This window comes from Sturnus vulgaris, chromosome Z (genome assembly GCF_052056855.1).
Source record: "Sturnus vulgaris isolate bStuVul1 chromosome Z, bStuVul1.hap1, whole genome shotgun sequence".
In the NCBI taxonomy this organism is placed as follows: domain Eukaryota; kingdom Metazoa; phylum Chordata; class Aves; order Passeriformes; family Sturnidae; genus Sturnus; species Sturnus vulgaris.
The window spans coordinates 73,353,423-73,368,469 of NC_142283.1; the positions used below are offsets into that span (position 1 = coordinate 73,353,423).

The 15,047-nt window shown below is 51.8% G+C and overlaps 1 protein-coding gene across 4 annotated transcripts in view; it reads right to left on the minus strand.

The window, feature by feature from the left end:
• Positions 1-15,047, minus strand: part of CNTFR (ciliary neurotrophic factor receptor) — a 204,188-nt gene that overhangs the window by 14,302 nt on the left and 174,839 nt on the right. For all 4 annotated transcript variants that reach the window (XM_088156858.1, XM_088156860.1, XM_088156859.1 and 1 more), the window contains 3 exons: positions 8,332-8,449; positions 7,342-7,508; positions 94-257 (listed from right to left, as the gene is read on the minus strand). In XM_088156858.1, the coding sequence (XP_088012984.1) occupies positions 94-257; positions 7,342-7,508; positions 8,332-8,449 (449 nt within the window). The remainder of the gene's footprint in view (positions 1-93; positions 258-7,341; positions 7,509-8,331; positions 8,450-15,047) is intronic.

Genomic DNA, 15,047 nt, shown 5'->3' on the forward strand with positions numbered 1-15,047 from the left:
TTCTGTCCCTGAACACTTTTCTATAATGCAGCTCGTTCCCAGTGACCAGCTCGCCCCTCTCCCTCACATCCCAGGCAGTGCAGCATCACTCACATGCTGCCACTGGTCCAGGATGAGAGGCCGATACCGCAGGAAGAACTTCAGTGGGAAAGACTCAGGGTCAGGCCACGATGAGGGGTTTTGCCATGACACCTCCAGTCTTCGAGGGTTATTGGGCACAGGTTTGGCCACCACGCTCTCCGGAGGGTCTGGCTTTACTGGAAGAGAAGAAGAGAGGGTGGTTGGCAAAGCTTTGCATGTAGCATACTTCCTTTATACACCTTGGCAAAGCTGGCTGGGCTTTGCACCATGTGCTTTCCAAGAGGAGCAGCCAACATGCATCCTTTCCCCAAACTAATTAAATGCAAATCACCTTTTATTGTCCAGGTCAGTGGTATGGCTGTCCTGGCTCAAAATACCACCATTAAGGAGGTGACAGCACTGGAGACCCATGGAAACAACTGGGCCAGGGCAAAGAACATCCCTCCTACACAGGGTTAATGGGATCAGGATGGGGAGCCCACCAAGCCAAAATCTTGCACTTCCCTCACAACTGCTGATTTCTGTGAGTCTGACACTCATTCAAGCCCACACTTACCTCACAATAATGTGGCAGAGTTTGGCCCTTGGGTTTAGGGCTGGGGTTTGCCACATCATTTTTACTAAGGGAGAAGGATTGGCCTGGTCACCTTCCACCCCAGCTCTATCTCTCTCACTGCCCTGCTATGCTTTTGGGATATGGGCATATTTTCTTGCTACCTGACATGTATTTCAGGTGAATATTAATTGGCTGTGAGCTATGCAATGTGCTTTGATGTTGCAGCTACTTCCAGAGTGCCGGAAGCTCATCACAGACAGGCTGTAATGAATGTTGCTGCCTGTTACAGAGCAGTCCTTGCTCCTTGCCAAGGGTTTGATCAAATCCTGACAGTTCAAACTCCCAATTGCAATAGCAAAGCTAAAAAATTATTGTGTACACCCATGCTTATCCTTTAATCATGGTCAGGAAGGAGCTGGACACATGGAGCTAGGCACACAGCTGTGCCAGAGGTGGATGAGGGCTCTCTGTGCACTCCAAGAATAGCAGTGCACGTAAGTCTTCATGTCCTGGGAAGGCACATAACGCCCTTCCAAGTCCACACATAGGCAAGTGGATCCCTCCTGACCTGAAAATTTCTGGATTGAACAATGGTCCCCAGGCTCTGACCACCTTGAGCAGAAGCCTGTCAAGATGTCAGCATCAAATTCCCCTCCCAAGGGTGGAGGAGGGATGGTGGGACTGTAGGGAGCCCCTTCTGTCTGGCAGAGCTCCTGCCCTGCAGTCAGAAGTCTTCTTCATGCTGACTCCAGGTTTCACCTGCTGTGGGTGGGAAGTGATGCCCTCACAGGAGCCTTGCTTACCCTGAGAGAGGAAGGACGTGGTGGTGAGTGAGCTGCTCCCTCGTCACCTGAGCCTGCCTGCAGCCCTGCCCTGTGTGTGAAGAGCATCTTTCCCTCACTCCAATGGGATCAGGTGCTGATGCGTGGCCAGTCTGCTGCAAGTGGAGTCACATGTGAGCTGCTTGCTGCCAACCCTGCTCCAGAATGATGGTGGCATTGCAGCAACTGTCCCTGCACTGCCACTGCTTCCTTCTCTCAGGAGAACCAGCCTGTGATGCTTTGAGAAGACACTTTCTGGTCTGCAGGTGAGGCAGAGAGGGTGCTGAAATGAAGCCACAGCCCAGCTACCTTGGTGGAACCTGTTTCCCCCGAGACACTGCCCATCACTACCTCTCTGTCCTCAGCCTCCTCTTGCTCAGCACCCTGGCACACACCCTGCTGCAGTTCTTTATCACCATCATCTTCACCACCACCCTGGCTTTCACCTTCTTCCCTCTGTTACAGCGGGTGCGAGGAGGGCTGGACAGCTTCCTCCTTCCCAATGTCACTCCATACTCAGAGGATGCTCCCAGAGGCTCTGGCAGTGGCTGGTCAGCTGGTGAGCCTGACCACGAGTGCCTGGTGCCACCTCCCAACTCCCACGGACTCCTCTCTGTGGCAGGATGGGGCACAATTTTCCATTTACAGCTTTATCCTCGGCAGCAGGAATGCTTTGCTGGGCTGTGCTGTGCTGAGCTACTCCAGATGGCTCTGCAATTCCTCCACTCGCTTTGAATCCCAGGGCTGGGGCTGGACATCAGCTTCCATCGACAGGGACTTGGAGTCCAAACGCATACGGAAAAGTATAAATCCAGTGTTGGCTCAGCAGGATGGGTTTGCAAAACAAAAGTCTGTTTGGCTGAACGAATGCAGATGACTGTGAACTGCAGCTCTGCAGCGGGGAAGTGGGAAGGAAAGTGCTGGGCTAGCGATGGATGCAATGGATACTCCCTGGGGTAATGCAGGGGGCCTGGCCTTGGTTTTTAGTATGCCAGCCTGAAGGCATGATTAAATTCAGTTGGGCATGGCAAATGTATTTAGGCAGCAATGAGAAATACTACTGACTGTTGAAGGAAATCAGAAAAAGAAGTGCCCTGATGCTGAGGTGAGAGTCACCTGCCCATTTTGCAGGGGTGTGACCCCTAGCCCCTCTCCTGTGAGTTGGGCATTGTTGCTGGTGCACAGAGGAGAGCTGCCTCGGCTTCAAGAGCATGTTCCTGGCTGCATGAGCCTTCAAACACCACTGCGGGTTAACAGGAAAACCAAAAGGCCGTGGTACCTCCTCACGTGTCCCTCCATCCACAGAATTCCTGCCCACACAAGAGAGCACAGCAGGGCCAACTCCTCTAAAACCACAAAGCCAAAACTGTTCCTGCCATGTCCTTCCAAGGCAGAGGGGACACAACAGCCAAGAGAGAGGACCATGCCTCTGGCAGCCAGTCCAGAGAGGACAAACCTATGTCTCTTAGGACAGACCTCATCCTGCTGTGCTCATCATGGGAAACACCTGGACTGGTCCCACAGGGGCCAGCTGAGGAGTGAGGGGAGACAAGCTGTGTCCAGTCTCCCGATTTCTATGTGACCTTGAAGGAGTCCTTTATACCCTGCAGACAGGGATGAGTGCTCCTCCTTCCCCAGCCTTTGTCTGCCTCCATTCAGCCTGCACATGGTGAGGCAGGGGCTGTCTGGCTGTACATCAGCAAGCATAATAGAGCCCTGTCCTCATTGAGGGCCTGCAGGCAGTAACGTAATAAAAGCAGTAATAGTAATAATAATAATGGATGATGGGCATTAGGCTGAGTACTGGTTAAGCGGCTATAAAACCAGATGTAATATTATCCTGCAGAGCTGAGGGAGCATCATCAGACATTCCTGGGAAGGGGACTTGGCCAGGAGGCTACTCACAGTTCTTCCTGCTTGGTTTTTGGCTGCTGTGTCTAGGCAAAGGCTTGAAGTGCAAGAAGAGCATGAGGGAGCAGCTTCTCCTTAAGGCGCTGCACGCTCACGCTTAACTGCGAGTCTTTAGCTATCCATCGCCCCTGGCTATTGTCAGACATGTCTCAAAATGAATCTGGTGCTTCAGAAAGGCAGCTGAGACCCTGTGGCATGGAGCGGGCCATCGCCCATCCCGTCTCTCCAACAAGCACTAAAATGGATCCCTTGTGGCCATTAAATATCCCCTGGCATTTTCCATGAGCAGAGGGATATTAAACTCCATGTCTTAGCCAAATGTCAGTCTAGGTAATTTAATTCTGCCTCCCTAAGTAGTATGAATTGAACTGACCTTCTGCTTAGGCAACTGTATACCTGTGTTCAAAGACTCTGAATTTCATACAGACATGGGCATCACGCAGCCTCTCTGAGATGCTCTGCATCTTCATCACCCCAGAGCTGGAGTTGGAAGGATCAGATGACCTTCCCAAGGTCACATAAGGGATGGGCAGCACATTTGAAGAAGGTATTCACACCTACAAGGCCCCATCTAAGGCTGCCTTCCACCTTTTAATACTGTGCATCTTATATTTTTCCCCAGGATCACATGAGAAGAAAGGTGCTGAGGCAGGATGCTGGTATTTCTGTGTGGTGCTGCTGTCCTGGCTTTCCTGGGGGATTCAAAAACCAGCTCTTGGGCTGAAGCACAAATCAGGAAGGTGTGGTTGTATCCTAGAGAACGAAAAATCCCTGTGCTGTTCTTCCAGCCATCATGAAAGAGGTGGCAGCTCCTTACACCTCACTCCCCCCTGGCATCTTTCTCTGCCTCCAGGTCCTCTTCCCTACAGTCTTTTTCCACCTCCTCCTCCCTAGGGCTAGAGCCCTGATGTCTGTAGGGCTCTGCAAGACCTTCTCACACTCACCTTTATTAATATAAATACTTTTGCAGAAGATGTAATTATAAAAACAATTTGCAGGAGCAAGATGAGGAGGAAGGCAGTCCGGATCTCCTACCAATAGGAGATAGGGGCCAGAGGGCTGGAAAACCTTTTCCAGCTATCATTGAAAATGACAATGCAGAGTGACCCTTCACAGCTGGCTGCTAATAACCAGCACGGCACGACCACCAGCAAGGCATGGGCTCAGGACAGCAAATGCAAGTACGAGTCATTTTCCACTCAATTAGAGAACATCTTCTAAGTGGCTGAGGAAGGGATTTTCTGCTGCAGGCTCCAGGGACGGAGAAAGGAGTGAAGAAGCAAAACCAAAGGAGGTGATTCCTTCCCAGGGGGCTTTTTGTGCTTGCCCAGGCTGGGTGGGTGGTCTGACCCAGCAGAGGGTCTTCTCCCAGCTCACATGGTTCTGGGATGGAGAGCTGCCTGCCCTGCATTGCTCTCTCCTTGGCTCTGAGTTGCTCTGTCCCCAGCAGGGCAGGAGATCGGGGCTGCACTGGAACCTCCATGCAGAAGGTATGATGTTTTTCTCTAGGCTAAGGGGAAAACACAAGATAGGCTCTGACAACCACAGTCCAGGGATTTCAGGAGAAGCATCACACAGGTCCTGGCTGACACTGTCTCTTCATTTTAGCAGGATGTGTGCAGATGTTGCAATGTTCCCACTCAGCATTTTCTCAACGAGCCGAAGCAGCAGCTTTGCCCTGAGTCATAGGTTTTTCACCCTTCATCTAGCAAAGGGAAACCCAGAAAAATCTCCCAGATGAGAACTCATCGGGCCAGCTGAGATCCCCAGAGAACCTACTGATGCTAGATCCACACCTCCAGTACTGCCCACGCTGGGACACAGTCCTGGATTGCAGCTGCAGAGAAGAGATCTGGAAGAGACATTGAACTTCAGCAAGGATCAGGAAACCTGGGGCAAAACTGCCTAGCAAAATGCAGCAATGCAGTGCACTTGTTTTAAAACCAGGATGGCATGAGGAGAAGTTCCACTCGGGGTGGGTGGCTGTTGCTCAGCAGCAGCAGCAAATGCTGTAATGATCTGCTAAGCCAAAAACAATGCCTGCTTCAGCACTCTGTCACCACCCTGCCTGTGCTGCTGATGCATGGCATCTGTACCAAATCCTGGGAAGGAGAATTCCACAGAATTCGTAGAGAATATGGAGATTTTAAGGCCACTGGATACTGAAGTGGTTATGGGAGTGGGCTGGTGCTGGACATGGCCTCTCCTATCAGCGTCAGCCCATCACCCCTTCCCCAAGTGCCATCCTGGAGCCAAGTGATGCTGGGTGGTCTGACCTCTCAGTGCACTGCTGAGACGTGTCCAGGCACCCTGCACCCTTCCAGGCACTCGTGCAAGAGGCAGCAATAGTACACCCATGCTAGCCTGGGGCAGTGCTGGCCTCTGCTCACCACTCCTCCGACCTGGGCCGAGTTCAAACTGCTGGGCTGGATCCAGCTTTGTGCTGGTGTTGGGATGCCCGAGGCTTGCAGCTGGGTGTGCTTCCCCAGGGGAACTGCCCTTGTGTGCTGGATAGAGGACCAGATGTTTGGGAAGCTAGGCAGGGCATGGGTGGGATACAGATGTTACAACAGGGTGCCCTGAACTCCTGCAGGAGGGAATGCAAAGAACTTGGAAAATGTTGCTTAATTGCTGTCCTGGGCCCTGCAGGCTGGAGGTTACCTTCATTTTTAAGGAGTGTATCTTCCCCAAACACAACAATTTCCATTTAAAGGCACCCAAGTGACTGAAATTCCACCACTTCCCTGCTAAACTCCCTGCCTTGTTATCAGCATTCCCGATGCACTGATGAACACAAGCTGCAGGTATGGACTATGGCTGCAAACACATAGCAGAACAGTCTCTGCTCCAAAGTTATTTCCCTGCTCTCTTCAGAGCTGGTGCCTTGTTTGATATTTTCCAGGATATGGGATACAAAGGGAAAATCTGGTATAGCAGTGGAGCTCCTCTTCTTGCAGTCCAGCACTTCCAGTTTCTCCATGCTGAGATATGTAGCTCATTGAAGGCAAAGACCAACCACTGGCTGCACTTGAATGATTCACTTACTTGTTTTTCAGGTTCAGCAATTGCCACATGCAACCAGAAAATTGTTTTTCAGTGTATTCCTGAACTCCATTCTCTCCTATTTTTCCTGTTCTTTGAGGATGTCACAGTGCCAACTGTAATCCGGCTTTGGATGGTGGCAAAAGCTCCCTGCTTTGCTGTGTTTGGCACTGGATTGCTCAGTTCATGCCTGCCCTTCACAGTCAGGGGAGTATCTCTGCCGTGGACATGGTTGGGAAGCATTCCTGTGGCACAGCCTAAGACATGTTCACCCCAGTCCACAGGCTTCTGCTCCCTGTCCCACACTGCACAGCATCTGCTGTTCTGATGGGGCAGTGAGCAGGTGCAAAAGAAAGAATAGGGTGTTTTGGAGAACATTAAGTATGGGGGAACTGGACTATTGGAGAGCTTTATCCTGACTAAGGATGGAGAGAAGAGAAAGAGACATTTTAATTTCTTTTCCAATCCTAATTCCCATAACTCTGCTTCCAGCACAAACACCAAACCTCTCCTTTAGGGACATTCTGAGAGGTAAGAATGGCAACATCATTTGGACCTCACAATTTTCACAGCTCTCTGCCCTAATACATGGCAGCTTCTTCTCCAGCATCCCAAACAGGGAAGAACTCGGCAACCATGGGTGATCTGGACCACTAGGGGTGGGACCACACTTGACACCAGGCCACTGATGTGACCAGCATGGAGGCTGCCTGTGGGCATCTTGCCTGGCTCCCCCAGGATGCTCAGGGCTCTGAGAATGGGAGGGGCACAGGGAGGATGCCAGAGTGGCTCAGACCCCATCCCCATGGATAGGCAGGATCTCCACTCGGACAGCCAGCCCCTTCCCTGCCCAACTTTATGATGGACGACACTAGAGCAAGCCAACCCCAACACCACCCTGCAGAGGCCAGCTGCTGCTGTGGAAGTTACCTATGGCGAATTCATCAAAGGTGAGAGTGGTGAAGTTTTTGCCCAGAGCATTCGTGACTGTCAGAGTCACCTTGTACTTCACTGTGGAGAAGAGCTGGATGTATCTGATGTGACACCTGTTTTTGGGAATGGCATCCTTCTCACAGACCATGTCTTTTGTGCCGTGTCTGGAAAGCAGAGGTGAGAAGAGCTGTTACCTGCCTGGGGATGTACCCAAGCTGCTGGAGGAAGGAGGCACACTGTGCAGCTCTGCATCCTCACTAAGACAATGGTCCCCATGCACCAGCCCTTGCTGCAGCCAAAGGGCTGCTTTCCTCCTGCCAGGGAATTGTGTGAGCTCCTGTGTATGAGGTTTTCTCCCACGCCTACAACACAGAGGCTTCAGTGAATGTCCTCATGCTGGCCCCAAGGAAGGAATGGGACCCTGCTGGGATTGGGTTTGGGTCTGGCCCTCCCATGAGAGGAACAAGGTCTCCTTTCTGATGGTGACACAAACCTCAGAAGATAATACACGGCATCAGCCTGTATAAATGCTGTGCCAGAACGTGGGCTCCGGGTAGGGAATGATGCCATGCCATGGCCAGTTCTAGGTGAGAGACACTGCTGCTGCCCAACAACGACCAGCTTACACCAGAAAAGAGCATGGATGTGCCAAATGTGCCAAAAACCAGTGGGCACAACATCCACTACAGACAACTGGTGCAGAGAGGAGGGTCTTGGGACGCATGGAAAGGGGACCTGGGAGATGCAGATTTCCCTGGTCCTATCTAGGGAAATTGAAACTTTCTTGGCATAAAGTCCTGGTCCCAAACATCCAGTTTGTACCTCCCCAGAAAATCCTTCCCCATGCTCATTTTTGGGACTCTGATATCATGTGCTCAGCACAGGTCAGACCCAGTGCCCCAAGACTTCATGGCACTACTTGAGACCTGCTCCAGGCTGCGGGGACTGAAACTCACCCCGCTGCACCCTTTCTTCCCAGACACTTACATGACAGAGATGTTGAAGGAGTTGGGGATGTAGGTAGGAGTGGGCAGGTGCCAGCTGCAGTAGAAACCCTTCGGGTAGTTGTTGGACCGGCACATCAGCACTGGCTCCTTCGGGGGGGCTGCCAGGGAAAGAGAAAGGGAAATTACCTGCTGAGGTGTGGTCATCACCAAGTTCTGAGCAAAGGGATGACCCTCCACTCCCAGCTGCTGCCAGACTGGGAGGGGAGAGTTTGCAAGGGGAGCCTGGTTTGTGTTTCTCTGCTGCTGGAAGTATCTGGGAGTCTTTGTCCCATGTCTTCTGCTGAGGTCCTCCATGACACCTTGCTTAGGGCTGGGCTGTGCAAAGCTCACCTTCTCCTTGGGCAGCTTGCTGCTTCTCATGAGGGATGGAGTGACAGAGACGGTTTGCAGGTACCAGGGGAAATTGTCTTCAAGGCTGTGACAGAGATGTTGCTGATGAGGAGGAGGTGCTGCTCTCTTGACCCCATTAATCTACACTGCTCACAGCTTTCTCTGCCACATCCCTGGGGAGTGATAAACTTACTGAGGGATGATCCTCCAAACGATCAGAGGTCACCAAAGGGAGGAAGACGGACCACTGGCAAGATGAGGAGGAACAATGTGAAACCAGCAGAGAAAATCTAGCTTTGTAGGAGGACTAACAGTGTTAATGCTTTTGGCATGGGGAAGAGCATCCCTGACTCTGCTGCACTGCCTCCAAAGAGACAGAGGCAACAGGAGACAGGATGACCCAGTGGAAGCAGCCTTCCTCTGGTCTCACCAGCTGATCCTAGAGGTTAGAGGCAGAGGAGGATTTTAAACCCAGCGAAGTTGTTCACTCTGTACTTGGCTTTCGTGGACACGTGCAGTGCACTCTGCTTTTTGCAGGAGCACAGTAAGAGCTGCAGAAAAACTCTGCAAAATGCTGAGGGACAGTGCATGTGAAGAATGAGATGTGATACCTTTTGGCTGATAAATTTTGCCCTTGTTGGTAAAAATCTTACCTGATCTGACACCGAAATCAACTCTTCTTGGTACCCAGGCACTTGCATTGATCATTAAGAGCAGCACCCTGGCACAGCGCCTTGCCATAAAATACACTCCCTAGGCTAGATGTGCACCAGGATTCCCCTTGGAAAGGCTGTCTGATCCTGTGCTGCTCCCTCTTTCCCTTCCTTTGTTAGCCCTCATCCCTATCCATCCACTGGGAATATCCCAGGACATGCTCCTCTCTCCAAGCAGGCGGTTTGAAACAAACCAAGCAGACCTGGCAGCCTCAGTGCCTCTTCAGCCCCACAGCCCGGGTGTCACCGGCATGGCACATTCGGGGCACAGCTTTCTGGGGATGGAACGAGCTCCAGCTGCGACTGGACTCTACAGAGGGGAAACTGAGGCACGGGGTTTGCGCACCCCCGGCGCCCCTGGGGCAGGGCTTAGAGGGCGCAAGCAGCTGATAAGGGAGCCAAGTAGAGCAGACAGGGAGCAGGGAGCAAGGAGGAGAGGGAGAGGGAACGGAGGGGCCGGCGGGAGGGAAGGCTGTGCCGCTCCGCTCCGAGTGTTCCTCCTAATGGCAATTTCAGCCTTCAGCCGACAGACGAAGGCCAGAGCCTGGTTAATGACCCTCCCGGTTAAATTATTCAAGCAGACCCTCCACATCAAAACAGAATGGCTAATCGCAAACCCAGAGACAAGGGCCTGATCCCTGCTACAGCCCCATCCTCTTCCTCCTCCCCGCAGGCTCCTTAACCCCTTCCCTGCCTCCCCTGGGCGTTGCAAAGGCAGCATTGCTCTTTTCAGGGTGAGATGGGGGGCTCGGGAGGTGTCCCGGAGGGGCTGAAGGGGTGCAGGGGTGCTGGGGACAGCCTTTGGGTGCCAGGTGACCGCGTGGTGGCACTGTGGGCTAACAGCACCTGCCCGGCACCAGCCAAATCGAGACGGGGCTGGGAATGTTGCCTAGGGATGCTGGGGACACTGGGGATGCCACTGTAGGCGACTCTCCCACTTGCTGCTTGCGCTCAGCTGTTCCTCTCCTAACCGGGAGTGGCCAGAAAGCCGGGCAGAAGCAGGCGGGGCTTTTTTGGGCATTCCCGGAGTCCTGCACGGCCCAAGATGCTGCACTGCTATGCGCCACAATTAGTCCATCCGAGGATAATTTATCTCCATTGTCTCCAGCATCACGCCGGATCTGGCTCTTCATGATCTGTGCTAATTCCTCCGCTGAGGAGGCTGGGGAGGGCTCACTCCTCCAGGTTCGTTTTGCTGGGAGGAGGAGGGGGGGCTGCCCATTCTCTATCCTGCTTCCATCCCCACTCTGCAGCAGCCTTTGAAGATGCCCCATTTCCACAGCATTGAATGCCGTGAAAATCCTGCCCTCTGCTTCAAGGCTGGTCCCCAGCAGCAGCCCCAACCTTTTGTTCCAGCGTGCTCCACCTCTTACGCTCTGGGGTCTTTTAGCAAGCCAGGGGTGGAAGGAGAGACTGGGGAAGGGAGACAAAATGATCCTCGCATCTCTGCCCTCCTGATGCAGAGTTCAAGGGCAGATGCAGCCGAAGGGAAGCTGCTGTAGGAAGCCTGTCTCAGCCTGGCCTTTGCCCTCTCTTTCTGGGCAGACACAAGCTGTCTCACACAGACACTCCTGCAGCCTCCATCTCTCCAGAGAGCCATCAGTCCCAGAGCCACAGGCATCCCGGGAGGGAGCTGTCAGGCAGCTACACCACTTTACACCCTGACAGGCAGACAGTTCATGGCAGTGTGAGGCCAGTGAAATGTGACCACCACGCCACACGGGTCACCACGGCCACCATTGCCAGGCACCCCAAAGGAGAGAGCTGCAAGCCCCTTCTCAGCTGCCTTGCTGCATCGAGGGCTCTCTTTGCCCACCCAACCATTGTGTCTTCTGCAAGCTGGTGGCAGGCTCCTCATCTCCTTATGGAAGATGCAACCTTGTTCCTCTCCCAGAAAAGGCACTCGCTGGCACAGCTCATGCTGCCCATCAAAGGCTCTTAAAGACAGCAAATAAAATTGCAGGCTCCAATCGATCCAGTGCTCTGTAATGCTGTCTTTGGAGGTGGGCCAGCCCATCAGACTGACAGAGAGAGCAAGAAAGGCAGTGGAGGAAAACAAAGCCATCAAGGGAGCAGCATTAAAGGCTTTTTCTGCCCTGAGGTTTTGGGCTGTGCTTCTGGGTGTGGGGTGTCCTGTTCCAACCTTCTCCATCCTCCCTTAGACGACGTCCAGCTCTCAGCACCTGCCCCACACCAGAAACAGCCCAAACAACACGTTGAGCTACTTGGGCACTCCTCCCTGGGCTCCTGCCCACAGCCTCCCTAATTCTGGCAAATATTTACATCCCTGTTGGTTCATGGAGCTGCTGAACTCTGTAAAAGCAGAGCTCTTTTCCTTTCGCCACAAACAGCGCCTGCCCTCTCTAATCTGTCTATTAACCTCTTGCATGGCAGGGAGCCACTTCTCCCATGTGCTCTGCTGATGTCCTCTCTGAAAGCCCAGCATATTTAATGCCTGGCTGTGGCAGCTTCCCAGAGGCTTGGGTTGCAACCAGCCTCACTGCAAAAGCTCTGGGTGAGGTGAAGAAAGGCTCAGAGCTGAGCACGTCCCATCTGGGCACATGGCTCACAAACTGTGAGATGCTCCAGCAAAATCTGGGTCTGCCACAGCAGTGAAAGCTGGTGCCAGGGTCATCATCTCTGCAGATCCCTGAAAAGACCAGTGGCAGGGGTGGAGTTGGCTTTTCCACCACACAGTGCCCCATGATTTAACTCTGACTCTCCAGCTTTTTTGAAATAGCTGTCACTTGACCAGCTTCAGCACTTCTGCTCAGCTGGGGACACCACCACGAGCAGTCCTTCAAGATGAAACAGCTCTGGATACACCAACACAGAAACAGATTTTTGTCTTCATCCTCATCTCTAAAGCCCAGTTGTCTTTGTACCCTCAGTCCCACTGTACAGGGGAAAAGTGTGACCAATCCATTTTAGAAACCACTAAAAATGATCTACAAGAGCTTTTCCTAGCTCTGCTAGGTCATGAGATAATGGACATTAAAATCATGACACTTTTATATATAGAAAAGTTATTTTAGGTCACTTTTAGAGGTTTCTGAAATGGATCAGTTATAATTTTCCTCTCCTGCTGAGGGCTGAATGTACTAAAGATGCCTTGCTCCACAGGTGGAAGGATACAAAAAATAGCGCCAATAAAAGTTTTAAGAGGCCTCTCAAACACTTCTGTAGGAGGTATTTTTTCTGGTGCACTGGGGGCACATTCAGGCGCTGGGCTGATGGGGGATAATGAGCCCATAGTGTGCTTTTGGGGTCACCTGCATAACTCATCATCTCGGTCTTGGGCCAGCAAAGACTCCAGGGTCCATGACAGCAGCATGTGCTTGAGCTAGAGGTACAGCTGTGACACAGCCTGCCTGCACATGGGCAGGACCCCCGTGCTGCCCCACACGGAGGGACAGCCCCACAACCAATGCTGTTCTGCTACCAAACTCCTGCTGTTTGCACCCCAAGTGCCCATGGTGGGACCAGATCATCACCCAACGACTTTTTTTTCACACCACTGGTGGGGGGGTATGTACCAATACATAAAAAAAGCCACCCAACTGACCAAAAGCAAAGCTGCAGAGGCTTGGACAGCACACAACAGGAATCCACCTGGGCATGAGATGCCAGCACCGAGCACGTGGGCACGAGAGCAGCAGACCTTGCTAGTCCACACACGCATCTACACAGATGCTTTTGTTGTGCACATGCTGGCTGCCAGCATGATGTATTATTTATCTAAAGCCGCTTTTCTAAAAGCCTGTTTGTGTACAAGAGGCTGGTAGGAAACAACAAAGAAAACAATGATGAATAAATCATATTTCTAGTGCCAGGTGGAACAGGGGAGCATCTGTCTGCCATGCGCCACTGGAGCTGGAATGCAGCATGGCTATGGCTGGGGACGGTCCCTTCCATGGACCCAAATATTTGGGTTGTGTTTTGTTGCTGGAGAAAGGGAGGGAGGTGAAGCTTAGAATTTTCTCTGTTTCCCCTTGACCATCTGTTCTTGGATAAGTGTGAAAATGAGAAGGGGTGCAGAGGACAGCAGGTGATGCTCCCTATGTTCTAGAACATCATGTTCATAACCACACTTCTTCAAGAGGGATAAAGCAGGTGGTTTTTTTATTATTATTATTTTTGTTTTGTGTAGGTTTTTTTTGTTTTGTTTTTATTTTTGTTTTTGGGGTTTTTTTTGGTTGATGCAGCAAAATTCCCTTGAGAGAGAACCCAGGGGTGCAGGAGCACAGGATGAGATGGGTTTGTTTCTCATTGACCTCCTGGGTGACCTGGGCAAGTGATGGAGACAGGGTTTATGTCTCTCCCTTTCAGTCTAAGCCACCCCAAGCTTAGGAAGCAGACATTTTCAAGGAGACATTCCTTTCCCTTAAAATTAGGTTCTGAAGATATATCCCTCTGGAGTGTAAGGCAATCCAGCTGATCACCCAGATTATCACCCAGAGTTGCCCACATTCAGCCAGCATCTAGCCCAGCCCTCAGATCCAACACTGCAGCACTTCCCTGGTAGCTCCCAAAATGGGCCAGGGACACCTGCAGCTGTAGCCAAAGACCCCTGACCCTGCTGCCACCTAAGAGCCATCTCCCCAGCCTCAAAGAGCAAGAATTTATTCCCCAAGAAGGTGCTAGAGAAAAAGGTAGACTCAGCAACAGATAAATTTCTAAAAGGCCCTGTTTTACACTGATTGGGGCTCATAAAGCAAGCTATGGATTTTCTCATTTCCCTTGCAGAAAATTCAGTGAGCAATGGCAAGAGGCAATGCTGTAAATTTTTGGGCAAGTCATTACGAGAAGAGAAGAGAAGAGAAGAGAAGAGAAGAGAAGAGAAGAGAAGAGAAGAGAAGAGAAGAGAAGAGAAGAGAAGAGAAGAGAAGAGAAGAGAAGAGAAGAGAAGAGAAGAGAAGAGAAGAGAAGAGAAGAGTCCAGTAGTCCACTTTGTGCCTGTGTTGGGGCAAGCTCCCAGTGTGATCACAGGCTCACTGGAGTTTGTTCCATCCTGCACTGAATGAGGCTGTGCTATTTCCAGCACAGCAGAGATGCTCCTTAAACCTGAGCACTCTCCAGCCTCCAGAAAATTATCAAGCAAACCTCACAAACCTTGATTTGTGAGAGGAAATAACAAGAGTAGAGGGGCTCTAGCAACCCTGACATGGGGTGGCCTGGCTGTCTGGAATGGCAGCCTTTGCTGGAGATGCTCCCCAAGGTGCAGGATGCTATGGGAAGGTGATTTAGGCAGAAAAAGCCATCTGGCAGCTGGAACTCATGACAGACCCTCTTGTTCCCCCTCCCTCCAACAGTGCTGGTGCTTGGCAGCATTGCTGACCCAGGGAAGTGCCCATCCTGCTGAGCACACCAGTGCCCTAAACCCAGCTGTGCTCCTGGAGGTGACTTTATTCCCATGGGGCAGCATTTTAGGCCGGGTGCCTTAGGGAGTGATGCACAGCAGGGATGCTGGACACCTCCACCCTTCACCTGGGACCACACCAAAGCAGTAAATCCCTTCTGACCCTGCAGTCCTCCACCAGAAACCAAAGAGCAGCTTTGCTCTGAAACAATATTAAATATTGAACAAACGAAAGCAAACCTGTTATCTGGGATAATTGTGAGTAAATAAAACATTTAACCAAACCAAATGCAG